We start from the raw sequence: 13,913 nt of genomic DNA, 5'->3' as shown, positions 1-13,913 counted from the left end.
GTGTCACCGACATCTAAAAAAATGTCTATTTGCACTTGTGTCAAGTTTGTTTACTTTATTTTATTCTGTGTGTTTTATGAGGGAGTGGATATTGAATGGAATGAAATGAATGATGTTTATGGGAAGCAAATATACTCATTGAGTTAAGGCTTGTGAAGTTACGCCCGAATACTCTTATTCATCAATAGGCCTATAATAATAAAACACGACGATGAACAGGATTGATGAGTCTCAAGAATATGTTGATATGGGGAAGGGAATATGACTATGTGTCCTCTGGGCCCAATACCACGTCACCATAAAACATTTAACAAAATTAAGCTATAACGAAGGCCTACTAGTTATGCCTCTCACATCAACATTAAGTTAAATGTTATTTCCATACACCAATGTAGGCCTACATGGAGGGTGCATATTGTAAGATCTGTGCTATGAAGAGAACAGTTATTTAAACTATAGGCCTATGCACACTTATATTAGAAAAAATAAATATTGAAAAAAGGCGAAAATGAATATTTAAAAATATAGCATTATAATAAGTTTGAGAATAAAATGAATAACAATATAATATATATATAAGTAGATAGGAGTCGTCAGGGTGACTCACAATATCGATACATTATTTCCTCAATTAAAAACGTTAATTGTCATCTAACTAAAAAGAGAATAAGGAAACCACAATAGCGTGATTTTAAATGTGTATGAATCCCGAGTATTGATGTTATTTGCGTGGTCTCATCCCAGATTATTAGTGATTTTAAATGTGTATGAATCCCGAGTATTGATGTTATTTGCGTGGTCTCATCCCAGATTATTAGTGATTTTAAATGTGTATGAATCCCGAGTATTGATGTTATTTGCGTGGTCTCATCCCAGATTATTAGTGATTTTAAATGTGTATGAATCCCGAGTATTGATGTTATTTGCGTGGTCTCATCCCAGATTATTAGTGATTTTAAATGTGTATGAATCCCGAGTATTGATGTTATTTGCGTGGTCTCATCCCAGATTATTAGTGATTTTAAATGTGTATGAATCCCAAGTATTGATGTTATTTGCGTGGTCTCATCCCAGATTATTAGTGATTTTAAATGTGTATGAATCCCGAGTATTGATGTTATTTGCGTGGTCTCATCCCAGATTATTAGTGATTTTAAATGTGTATGAATCCCGAGTATTGATGTTATTTGCGTGGTCTCATCCCAGATTATTAGTGATTTTAAATGTGTATGAATCCCGAGTATTGATGTTATTTGCGTGGTCTCATCCCAGATTATTTATTACATGATGATGATATAATTATAATATATATTTTTTCCAGGTCAAAAACTGTAAAAATCTTTGTCATTTGCCAAGTCAATACAGAAATGGTTCATAAACACAATTCTGCTATTAATAACGTAACGTATACAAGAAGATCGAGTTCCAGCGAAACAAAACAAACACGTCAGTTTCTACATAAAAGTTAAAATAACAATAGAAAAGACATTGACAGTTCAACGCTTCGATCCGTTTAATTAAAGATGTCCGTTGGGTAAACCATTCTCCAGCAATTTCCATTTTCTTCTGTCATATGCCATTCTCGCCATAAACGTAACATTTTGTGAACATTTCCAACATAAAATTTCTAAAATGTGCACATGTTAAATTGTATAGACATACGCTTTGTTGTAATTACAACTCACTAGTTGTATAATTAAAGAAAACCTATTAAACAAGAAATATTTCTTACAAAAAACGCTGCTCGCTTATTGACGTAACAGTTTTAAAGATATATTTGCCCTCTGAAAAATATTTTTTTATTTCAAATTTGTTTTTGAATGTGTCATTTTATTGTCACATAATAGTTATTTTACCTGAAAAAAATGTAATTACCAAATACTTCAATTGTCTGTCAGTGTCAGACAATGTGGTTTTTTAGTTATAATTAAACGTTTCTTTTCTCTTTCTATAATGTGAATTTTGTTACAGAAGTGAATAACTTTGATATGAAACAGACTCAATTTAGTTTATTTTATTGCTAATGCCAAGTCTGGGGGTCACTTCATCACGCCTTAGGCCCTGTTCAGACCCATGGCGTTAGACCGTTTTAGCGTACAACGTTACTATCAAGGTCACGTTACAAACCGCAGAGAAAAAAACCAGGTGTTCAGACCCATAGCGTACGATTATCGTTACAACGGAAGTACGTCATCCAGGTTGTTTCTAGTTGCATATTCATGTGCTCTTACCCACGTGTTTTCATCATTATTTCCACTGTATATAGGCCTAGATCTCAGCCCTACAATTATGACAAAATTTGCCGTAAATAAAACATACCTCAGCATTTATTTAAGAAAAATATAGTAAAGCCAAATTTCTGTTTCTATTGTTTTTATTTTGTAGTAAAAAACATTTTCCCCAGGCTCTTGTGTTACGAAAATAAACCAGGCCTCGTAGTGATGAAGAAAAATATGATTGTGATTAGTCTATCCAGTCCAGTCAAAGATATATATTCTCTGGTCCAGTCGGTTGAAAATAACCCTTAACTTGCTAATAAAAGGGACACAGCTCCCCTTGTTTGTTTACTGATTTTTTTAGGAGTTAGGGGGTTTTCAGCATTAAACTTGTCCAGTCTAGTCTGCCTTGTATGAATGAGTGACTTGATGTCCCACGCTAGTTTTTAGCTTGAATGAAATGCGTGAATGGCTCTAGGCCTAGCTAGGCCTAAAAGCGGATGGGATCGTAGTCCCTATGTTTAAATACAAGGTGCATGTATTTATGTCATTTGTTAGAAAATATAATGGTAATCAGTTGATAATAGTTTGTAGCCTTTGTAACAGTTGTATTTGTAGTGTAGTTAGGCCTTATTTATTCTGGCCTTTTTGTTATTGAAATCCATCTCACACATTGACGATACAAGATGTCAGCCTAGGCAAAGAATATATATAACAAGAATGAGTATTCCGCGATTTTTGCATGAGAAATTTGTAACAGAGGGCGGATGTATACATACTAAATAAGACTTGATTTAATAGATATTATACATGTCACATTAAATAGAATTATGATAATATATTTCGCAATTGTAAACTATTTTATAATACATATTTATTAACAAACTAGTGTACATTCACTTTTACAGACAATTATTTACTAACATGCTAAATTAGTTCACAAAAAAGGCCTAACACAGCAACACCAAAATCAACAAATCGTTACTCAGCACGGCCTATTCTTTACCATTGCCGCGTACTACTCTACGCCCGGTAAATTAAGTATTGTTTTTATGATATAAATTAGTATAAAATACATGTTATTTATAGGATAAAATGTTAAATGTCATTAACATTTATTTGTTTTACCAGAAACAAGTTAAATATAGGAATATTATTAAACTATCCTTCGTGAAATCGCGTAAACACCAACACGCCCGGTCACGCTATCGTAGCGCCCGGTTGATAAAGCGAACTGTTTATACGGCAGTTTTTACTAAATAAATTGCATAAAACGAACAATTAAATATCCAAATAGCATTTAACATGATGTTGGCATGTAGTTGATAACATTTTTTATCATGAAAATACTACCGGTGGTCTAGCCTTTGATTATTGAAACCGTCACAAAAAGTTGTATACATCCCAGATACATCCACACTTATGGCGGCGCCCTACCACATGGACAATATTACTGTTACAGGGAAAATCGCGGATTACTCATTCTTGTTATATATATTCTTTGGCCTAGGTCAAACCTTGTTTCGCGTCATAACAGGAAACGTTCTGATTGGATACAACGTTGACTTACAGTAGCGTCGTACGCTAAAACGGTACTATCAACCGTTTTCCACTACAACGCTACAACCGTTGTACGACGCGTTGTACGCTAATCCCCAACTGTTCAGACACACATTCTTTTAGCGTCTTACGCTAAAACGGTCTAACGCCATGGGTCTGAACAGGGCCTTAGATACTTCAAGTGTGAAGTATCATATTACAAACGAAAACTTTCATGGACTGTTTTGATAATAATTCAATGATCTGACAGTGAAATACAGTATTGTCATGGGACTCATAAATACCAGAAATGCAGCTGCTACCTATAAATTATAGTGGAGTTTCCATTTTAACAAAAATGTCAAAGTGTAGTACTATAACTGCTGCTTGATTTCATCTAATTAATGAGTCATCTCATGTGACGTAGCGGGCTAGAGCAGCAGCGTGAAAAAGTTATACTACAACAACCATCATAAAGGCACAAATGGCGCGCCATAAAAGCAGAGAACGTTATTATTTTGGATAATCTGCTGCCATCACGCGGCGCTGCTCACTCTCCCCGTTTAATTTTCCCCAGCTGCTGCTGCGTGATCCACCACACCAACGAGAGAATAATTAGGAGGCCTAGCCTAGCTAGACTTCAACGTTGTATATTTGATTTCCTATTTACTGTAATAATTTGTTCTTACCTTCAATATGGCAAATACACTTGCGCTTTCATCTTCAACAGTAAGTTTACTTTTTTCCTTTAGCTAGTCCTAGTGGAGTAGGCATTATTTTAGGCTAGGCCCAGGGCTAGGCTAGGCTATGCCTTCTAGACTAGCTAGCTAGGCCCTAGATAGGCTTATATGTAGCTTATGCTAAATGGCCAAAGGCCAGGCCTACTGCTGTCATCTGCTATAGATCTACTATCTACTCTAGGTCTACTAGGAAGCATGGATGACCGGCAGGCAGAATGAGGCAATCACAGTGTTCATTTGAGTATTTTTTTTTTTTTATAATAGGCAGGACAAGATGAAGGAGCACAAGTAACATTTGACGATCAACAAAAAATAAATAGTTATGCTCGTAAAACAAACAAACTCTCAGAACTGTTGGACGAAATAAAGAACAAAAAGGTAAAATGTGTTGGAATTGCATTGTACTGTGACTGTGTTATCAGTCTTAATCTTATTCTAATACTGTTTTTATTTTCTGAATGTAACGATCGGATACATTATATATTTATCTGTATTGTTTTTTTATTTTATAGAAAGAGCTTCAAAATTTAGAGGATGCTGGAGATGAGCTTCTGATGCTTGATGATGATAATGCAATTATTCCATATCCTTTAACATTTTGATGTCATTTTAATAAAATCTATTTTTTAAACATTTTTTTTAATGGTTGCCTGTCACTTCAGAAAAGAAACGGAAAGAACAATTCAAAACTTAAATCTACTCAATCAAAACATTTTTTTATTGTATACAAGACAAATTGTTAAATATAATTTAGGTTTGTCAAAGTTTTTACTGATAATTCTTCATGGGACTATCATTAACAATGAGGGCATTTTTCTTTAATACAAGATCACATATCAGATAGGTGAATCTTTTCTTGGACACAGCATTGAGGACACCCAGGCTCTAGTTGAATCAGCTAAAGAAGAAGTACAGAAAGATATCAAACAATTAGAAAAAAGTACAGAAGAAATTAGAGATACATTGAAAGAGTTGAAAGTGCAGCTTTATGCAAAATTTGGCAATAGTATAAATTTAGAAATGGATGATGCATAAGCTAGTTTAAGGGGTACTGCTAGTTTAAGGGGTACTGCTAGTTTGTCAACTGCCATTGGTTTAGTACAGTGTATACATAAACATTTCTTTAGAGATAGAGGGGTTGGGGTCATGCTGAGTAAGCTAACCCTTTTAAAAGGTGGCTAATCATTTTTACAATGATGTTTTCAGGGAGAGAACCCCATGGCGCATTCTTGGATTTACCTTGGTATTGTGTAGCATGCAGAAACGCATGTGTAGATGCTTGCATTATGTTTACCTATAAAAATCTATCTACAGTCATTCAGAGGTATCTAGAGATGGTGTCTGCTGCCCTCTTTAACTTAACATCAGTCTGTTTTGCGTTAATATAATGCAAGAAATACCCAAAATATTCAATAAAATATTAATGAAAAAATACTGTGTGAACTGTATTTACATGACTATTGTCTATAAATACGGAACATTGGTTCTTCACGTAACTTATTTTTCTTTACATACACACTTGTTATAAATACATTGTATAAAACACTTTTTTTTCTCCAGAAATATACTTTATTTTGAAAATCTATATACATTACCGTTAAAGATATATTGTTCCCCTAAACATTATTTTGGCCATTTTAATTTCACGTAAGAATTAATTAATTTTCGAATAACTTTATTTAAACTGCAAGAGTCTTCATTTTTCATCAGTTTGGGACAATACATCTTTAACGTTCAAACCAAGAAGTTACAATTTTCTCTTAAATATATTTGTACACTACTAATGTAGGCCTAGAATTCAGTACTACTTTTATGACGACAATCTATATACTAGGCTATAGCTTGTGATCTTGTGTAAATCGGAATTCAACAGGCTAGCAGTTGATAACGGCTTATTATACATTACATTTTGAAAAACACAGTGCTAACCAAATACGTTGAAAAAATGTACATTTGGGGTTCAGAATCCTGTTAATTTTTAAGACGTGGTAAGCAGCACCAGCGCGAAACCCACCGCAAGTAAGACAGATAAAATGCACATCGTTGAATATCTTCTCTTCTTCAACGACAAACCGACGTGGTAAGCAGCACCAGCGTGGAACGCACCGCAAGTAAGACAGATAAAATGCACACCGTTGAATATCTTCTCTTCTTCAATGACAAACCTAGAAGAAACAGAAAGAAACAGAAATATACAGTAATTTCCAGTCGACAAAAGTAAATAATTGCGGAGCTTGTGATGGTATGTTCTGAATGTCTAAACCTTTACCCAAATTACCTCAATTACATTACCCACACTTGTTTACGTGTTTTTAGGAGGGCCCCTTTTTATATGTAGGTCTATTATATTCTGGTACCCCAAAGATCGGATATTCATTTATAGTTAATAATACGGCATGGACTATATCCCCATGGATGCCAATTGTTTTACGTTATGCTGTATCATTCGGAACATAAAAATGCACATTTAGCCTCAAATCGGTTTGGGGTTCGTTTTAGCCCATTTTGAGCAAAATGTTTTCATGAAAGAAGTTAAAAAACAAAAAAATTCTCAAATTAGTCGCAAATCCTATAAAAACTAATCAAAGTAGGAAAGGGAAAGTCAGGACCCACGTGACCATGTTAATTGTAATTCATACGACTGAGTACCAAGTGTGACTTCACTATTTGTGTACTAAAAAATGAATGAATCGCATGTCTCGCTGGCTCTCAGTGTGTCAATACCCGCGTAAATTAAACATCCAAATAGTTAAAGATAAGTAAAGATTATTTAAGATTTACATTGATAAATTGATTTAAAATCGCTTGAGTGCATCTACGGTTGCAATGATCGCGCAGGGAATTTGGTAACGCGCCGATATCATTGAATTGAATTGAAATTTATATTTGTACTGGGTAACCGATATCATAAACTTTCAGTATTCAAATATCACGATATCTTTGTAAGAGAAAGACAATTTCTTTGCTCTCTATTGTAGGAGTTGAGTTAAAATGGTGTGTGCTCAGTAATGGCATTATACTCCCATTAGACGAGACGCATATTGTGCGGTAGAAGCGACGAAGAGGACGACAATTTCAGCTGAGATGATGAATATTTGGATTGTATCTATTTTTAATGAGCACATCATTGGATAAACATCACATTTGGTGGAGACCATATTATTATTAAATTGAATTAATAATCAATTACACTGCGTACGGTCATTGTCCAATGTAGGCCTATAAACGTTCACTTTTGGTAAAAATGTTAAACTTGACAAGACTCATTTTACGCCATGTGATTATGCACATTTTGTTTGTAACGACGGGAATGTACGGTGGCTGATTTCCGCCAAAGAAAACAAATATTTTAGGTCGTGACCACAGATGGTTCTCGAATACAGAGTAATTTCAGCGTAAAAAATGTACGTACCGCAGGACTTTATTGTCGTTTACAGAAACGAATAAATAGACACAATGATTTATGTAAAATTAGCACCCTGGGAATTAGGCCTTGTCTTAAAAATGAGTCTAATTTTTTTATTTGAACTCATTTAAACAAACCCAATTTGTGTTTTGTATATAACATTAGAGTTGAGGGATGGGGAAGAGGATGGGAAGAACAATTTTTAAATATATTCTCTATCCACTCAGTAACGAAATATTGTTTTAAATGTTTTATAGGCCTAAAAATAATATACCCAGTAAAACATTTACGATTTATAATACTTTTTTAAAACTGTTCCTGTTATGTAACGATACACCACTACGACGTTTATATTTTTTATAATTATTAATTAATACAAACGTTGAGAAGCAACTGTCAGTAATCTACCCGCAGTCACAGTAATACATGTTCTTTGTATATTTTGTTTATATATCTAACAGTAACCACATTCACAGTAAGAACATTTCGATTCAAATGGCGACCAAAAATGGTTAATATACGTACCGTATACAGTTTTTACAATATTGTCAAAGTATTGCAATACTATATAATATAAGTTTTATTCCCATAAATTTACCTACTTGTGTTAAACCAAGGGCTCATAAATTTACCTACAAACTGGGAGTCTGAGAGATTGGAATGTTCCATTCATCGCAAATCAATACATTCGTATAAACCTATATTAAATCTATCAAAATAGTATTTTTTAAAGAAAATCGGCCTGTCTTCAACATTATGATACTGTACTCTGTACTGTTCAACCGGTTTTCAGCTAGCTATTAAAAACAATTATCGTAGGAGGAGATAGGAAAATGTGAAGCATCCTCGTATTATTGTGTGCAGGTATTTTTCATGAGGACATCCATAAGACAGTGTATACCACGATCGGAAAACACCCCTATTTGGGGCAAATCGTTGAACCCAAATTCGTTTTAATCGTCAATAACTAATTATCTAACTCAATTTAATTAGTAAACAGGGTTTTTGTTTTTATTTATTATATTATATTATGTAGTAAATTGTATTAGTTTAAATGTATGTGTATTGTTTCTGGGGTCTTTCTCGAGACAAGAAACTTGATTTCTTCTTCAGAAGACCCCAAATGATGGCTTATTACTATTTTTTTCATTTAAGTACACACCTATATATTATACTGCATAATGCCATTGTTGAACAAATAAATGTTTTTTGAACTGAACTGAACTGAACATCAGGTGGTTAAAATCAGTACCGAGATTCTAACTAACTTTATATACCATCGAGTAAACATTCTAGAAATAACGCGCGATTTACCGTATTTTGGCCTTACGTAAATTTATATATAGATAATACGGCGTTATAACGCCGTATTAGGAACGCCGTAATTACGGAGTTATAACGCCCTAATTATACAATCCGTTCACACGTACATGCGTAGTACAATAACAAACCCAGAGCCATAAAGAGATGCGACTTTGAATGCAGAATTTTTCAGCCGTTGGGCTGCCTTCTGTTTGTACTATTTATGTGTTTTTTTTAATGAATAAATACCTATATATATATAATAACATTATTTGATGATTTTAAACAAAAAATAGCTTTAATCCATTTAATTTAACGGCTCTGGCTGTGCGCTCCATACACGCTCTACGCGTTTATTTTGTACAGCGATTTTCTATAGTAATGCATTGTTTTTACATTTTGTTGTTTAAAATCATCTTCGCAGTAACTTTATGATTGCGTTATCTTGACAAAAACCTTTAAACAACAAATTGACTGTTTTGATATTAAATTAGATATTTAAAACCCTGTGAATGTTTTTAAACATTTTTTAAAGCACGTCATGACTCGATTCCATACACTACATAGGCATAGTTGGACACAAAGATGGCCAGTAATGTACCACGTGACTTTCTAAAATCTGTCAATGCACCGAGAGGTTTGTTGATGTACTACGCATGCGCATGTGCGTGTGAACAGATTGTATATTTAGGGCGTTATAACGCCCTAAATTAGGGCCGTATTATTATAAAATATTTGTTTTTCTTTGGCGGAAATCAGCCACCGTAGGAAAGGGTAATTATTGAAACGCTTACCGCAATTCACGGGTGTAGTTGGGGTTGGTAACGAACTTATTGAGACTTGAGTTACTGCGTTTCTCAAATGGTGCCTGTTTAAGGTAGGTGCAGAATTCGGCCGTCCTCCTGTGCAGTCACGATCGGGACCTGGGCATGCGATAGGTCCACTTTGCGGCCCGGGAATAAAGCCAAAAACAGCATTGGTGACATTTGGTGTGGAAATAGTAGTTGATATAGCATCTTCTGATGATCTTTTCTTAATAATTCGTATGATTTCATGGTCGTCTTCTTTAACCATGCGAGGTTTGGCTTGATTCAAGTACATAAAAACGTCTGGAAATTAAATATAATTCAATGTGGTCAATATGCACGCACGTGACTGTATTATTCATGCAACGATAATTAAGACAATATCGTGATTTCCTCATAAATTTAGATAAACCTATAAATTATACACGAACATAAAAACAGAGAGGGGCTTACAGTAATGTCATGACAGAAATTATGTTGAAAAAAGCAATTCAACTTAGGTGGTAAAATATTATCGTAACACAGTTATTTAGTCATTGTTAATTAATCAATGCAAATATATAACGCATAATATATTTGTAGTCAACATTATAACGTTAATGTCCAAACGGCGCCCCGTATATTATTAAGATACTATATTCATTATATGGCACTTTTATGTCCTTTTATATTTGTCCTTTTGTGCATGATTACAATATTGAAACATGCAATTACTAGCAAAGTACCAGAAGATAATTTAAAAAATGAAATGCCGTACACATTTTAATATTCTCAGAATGATAAAGTGTGGAGCTAGCTGTATCAAGGGGCCGCGATTATTAATACAAACACATCCGGTAACTTACAATATCATAATTCAACGTTGATAATTAATCGGCGTTTATTTTACGGCCGAATTTTTTTTACGCCGCGAAATTGAATGCCGTACACGAAATTATTATTCTGGGCCGGGATTACAGTATATGGGTGATAGTGGGATATGAAACTTTATTAGTGGTCTAAAAATGGCAATCAATATGCGGTGGTGCCGCACACGTGAATGAAGCACATGGGTGCAAGTCACTGAGATTTATGAATGTTGAATGTATTACGAATGGAAGTGAGTGCTGGAATTCAACTAATCATGGCTGCCAGGAGGAGGCACCAATATTGATATATTGTATATTATTTTTAATGTTTTATATTAAAATAAATATACCGATATAATGGTGTTGATGATTGGGAGGGTGCGGCCTATCTTGTCTATTTAGTAAATTTGACTGAATTTTAAAGCTCAGGTACAGGCATGAATTTTAAATATAATATTTGGTTAATAGTACATAAATCAAATATTTGTAACAGAAATCAAGACGAAAAAACATGAATTTGGCAAAATTCTTCCATAAAAACCAGGAAGACTTTTTTTCAGTAGTTAGGTAGTTAGCCTAATGTAATAACATGTCTGGTGACTCCCTAGACGGTGAAAAAAGATGGTGGATTTACGGTGGATAATTTTTGCTATAGCATGAAAATAAAAATCTGAAGTTGAATAAAAATATCAGAAATGTAATATTCAAGTTATATTACCTATATTTAGTCATCTGATAACATTTGTTACCACACCATTTATTTTTCATAGCTTTTTAAAATGCCTCTCTATTTACAAAATTTGTGTACAAAATAATAGAGATTTTACTGTGTAATTTGAACTATCCCCCCAATGATAAGAAAGGGCTTATTTTCAACAAGCTCGTGTAACATAAATAAAATCCCAAAAATTATGAAACATAGGGGAAACTATAGATCGATAATTATTGGAATGTATGATCAATAGAAATTTTTTGCCCGCACCTGGCCTTTAAAGGAAATTACGACACAATGATGGACATATAATGAACCTTACTTGATAATATTCCTGTATATTGCCAATCATTATTTTTCCCGCCATGAAGTAGGTTTATAGAAGTAGATTTTGCTTGATGTGATGACACTCTTTGATGAATTATAGGTTGGTTTATGGAGACTCGTACATTGTCAGATCCGATTACCAAACCCAACACTGAAAATGACAACAACAATATGATTAGAAATCGCATATCATACCACCCCAAATGTACCCTCCACTTGTCACTTTGGTATTTTAATTTTAATCCACTAAATTTTGCCTGGGCGATGTTTTAATCCATGGCATGACTAATTCCTACACGCATTGTTTTGGTTATAGGCCTACCTTATTGCTTGCGTTGCTATAGATTTATCGGTCTCCTACACACACTTTTTGGCTATAACTTGCGTTGCTAACTCTATAGGTTTATCTGTCCCCTACACACACTTTTTGGCTATAACTTGCGTTGCTAACTCTATAGGTTTATCAGTCCCCTACACACACTTTTTGGCTATAACTTGCGTTGCTAACTCTATAGGTTTATCTGTCCCCTACACACACTTTTTGGCTATAACTTGCGTTGCTAACTCTATAGGTTTATCGGTCCCCTACACACACTTTTTGGCTATAACTTGCGTTACTAACTCTATAGGTTTATCGGTCCCCTACACACACTTTTTGGCTATAACTTGCGTTGCTAACTCTATAGGTTTATCGGTCCCCTACACACACTTTTTGGCTATAACTTGCGTTGCTAACTCTATAGGTTTATCGGTCCCCTACACACACTTTTTAGCTATAACTTGCGTTGCTAACTCTATAGGTTTATCGGTCCCCTACACACACTTTTTGGCTATAACTTGCGTTGCTAACTGTAGGTCAACCGGTTACTAAACTACCTAATTATTCACAATTTGTGAACAGATACATTTGTAAACGACCATCAAGTGCGAACAGTAGGAATACTTAATTTTTGGAATGTTGCCGTTGCTGACCTTCTCTTATGTATTTTCAATGACGTAATCTAATTTAACATAAACTGTCTGTGGTAACAGTTACAAATTGTAACTCTTCTATTTTTCTGCAAATATATATTACAAAAGTATAATATAGGCCTAAAGCCTGTAAACTTACCAAATAAGAAATAGAAAAAAGCTGCAAAAATAGATGTAGGCCTACTACCCGGACACATTGTTGTTGACATCAATGTACGTACGTCAGTACATTACAAATGGATTAACACATAAATCCGTTTTGTTTGCGTAAATTATTTTGCATTCTTCTTCATACATTCACAAATTAATTTTTCTCCTCGACCGTACAGTTAAAAGTCTTGACTACCGCGTTCTCGGCGACGTTGTCTAAATTTATCGATTCTGAGCTGAGCATCAAACCAACCACAATGCTCTGTAGAGTAGTCCCTGGATGATCCTTGTCTATAACACACTTTTCGTTCAATTATTAATTTGTTTAAAATGTTCAGGAGCGTTTGTTAGAAATTGTTTGCTATAACAGTAACTGAGAAACTGAACCCATTACCTCTTCTTCAAAGCTTGTAACGATTGAGACGATCGTGGGCTATAAAGATGCACCAAAGTGACGTAATTTGCGACATAAAAAAACAAATTGATATACTGTACTGTAGCTATGATGGCGCCCTTTCGCTGTATAATTATGATTGAATTTTGTATACACATAATAACAATACCAAATGGTCTAATAATGAGGTGTTGTTAGGTGTCACGGGCACGTTTTAGCAATCTTAAGTCCATTAGTATAACGACTTCAATCTATCTTGTGTCATCTAAGTTTCCATAGACAAAATAGGCTATTAAATATATTGCAATTATGACACTAGAGTCGCAACGCAAGGACGTACGCACAAAGCAAGTCATTGACCAATCAGAAGAATGGATTATTCTAAGTCGCTTATTAGTCACGGAGAGTTGTCCCAGTTGCATATGCCTTTTTCACACACCGTCATATTGGCAAGCCAGTAGTTGCTATCTTTCTCCATGCCTCTCACCTGTACTTCTTATT

The 13,913-nt window shown here is 34.3% G+C and overlaps 2 protein-coding genes across 2 annotated transcripts; one reads left to right on the top strand and one right to left on the bottom strand.

Moving 5' to 3' along the window:
• Nucleotides 1-4,309: 4,309 nt before the first annotated feature.
• On the top strand, nt 4,310-5,880 carry LOC140056230 (prefoldin subunit 4-like). Its single transcript, XM_072101526.1, has 4 exons — nt 4,310-4,484; nt 4,760-4,873; nt 5,008-5,083; nt 5,334-5,880. Exons 1-4 carry the CDS (start codon nt 4,452-4,454, stop codon nt 5,528-5,530), a joined length of 420 nt encoding a protein of 139 aa, XP_071957627.1. The 5' UTR covers nt 4,310-4,451; the 3' UTR covers nt 5,531-5,880.
• A 14-nt stretch (nt 5,881-5,894) lies between these two features.
• LOC140056229 (uncharacterized) lies at nt 5,895-13,536 on the bottom strand. The gene is made up of 4 exons (XM_072101525.1): nt 13,008-13,536; nt 11,892-12,047; nt 9,998-10,312; nt 5,895-6,660 (listed from the first exon to the last, which is right to left on the bottom strand). Exons 1-4 carry the CDS (start codon nt 13,075-13,077, stop codon nt 6,557-6,559), a joined length of 645 nt encoding a protein of 214 aa, XP_071957626.1. The 5' UTR covers nt 13,078-13,536; the 3' UTR covers nt 5,895-6,556.
• Nucleotides 13,537-13,913: the final 377 nt, after the last annotated feature.

This window comes from Antedon mediterranea, chromosome 8 (genome assembly GCF_964355755.1).
Source record: "Antedon mediterranea chromosome 8, ecAntMedi1.1, whole genome shotgun sequence".
Taxonomy (NCBI): Eukaryota; Metazoa; Echinodermata; class Crinoidea; order Comatulida; family Antedonidae; genus Antedon; species Antedon mediterranea.
This window is presented reverse-complemented; position numbering and strand designations above follow the sequence as displayed.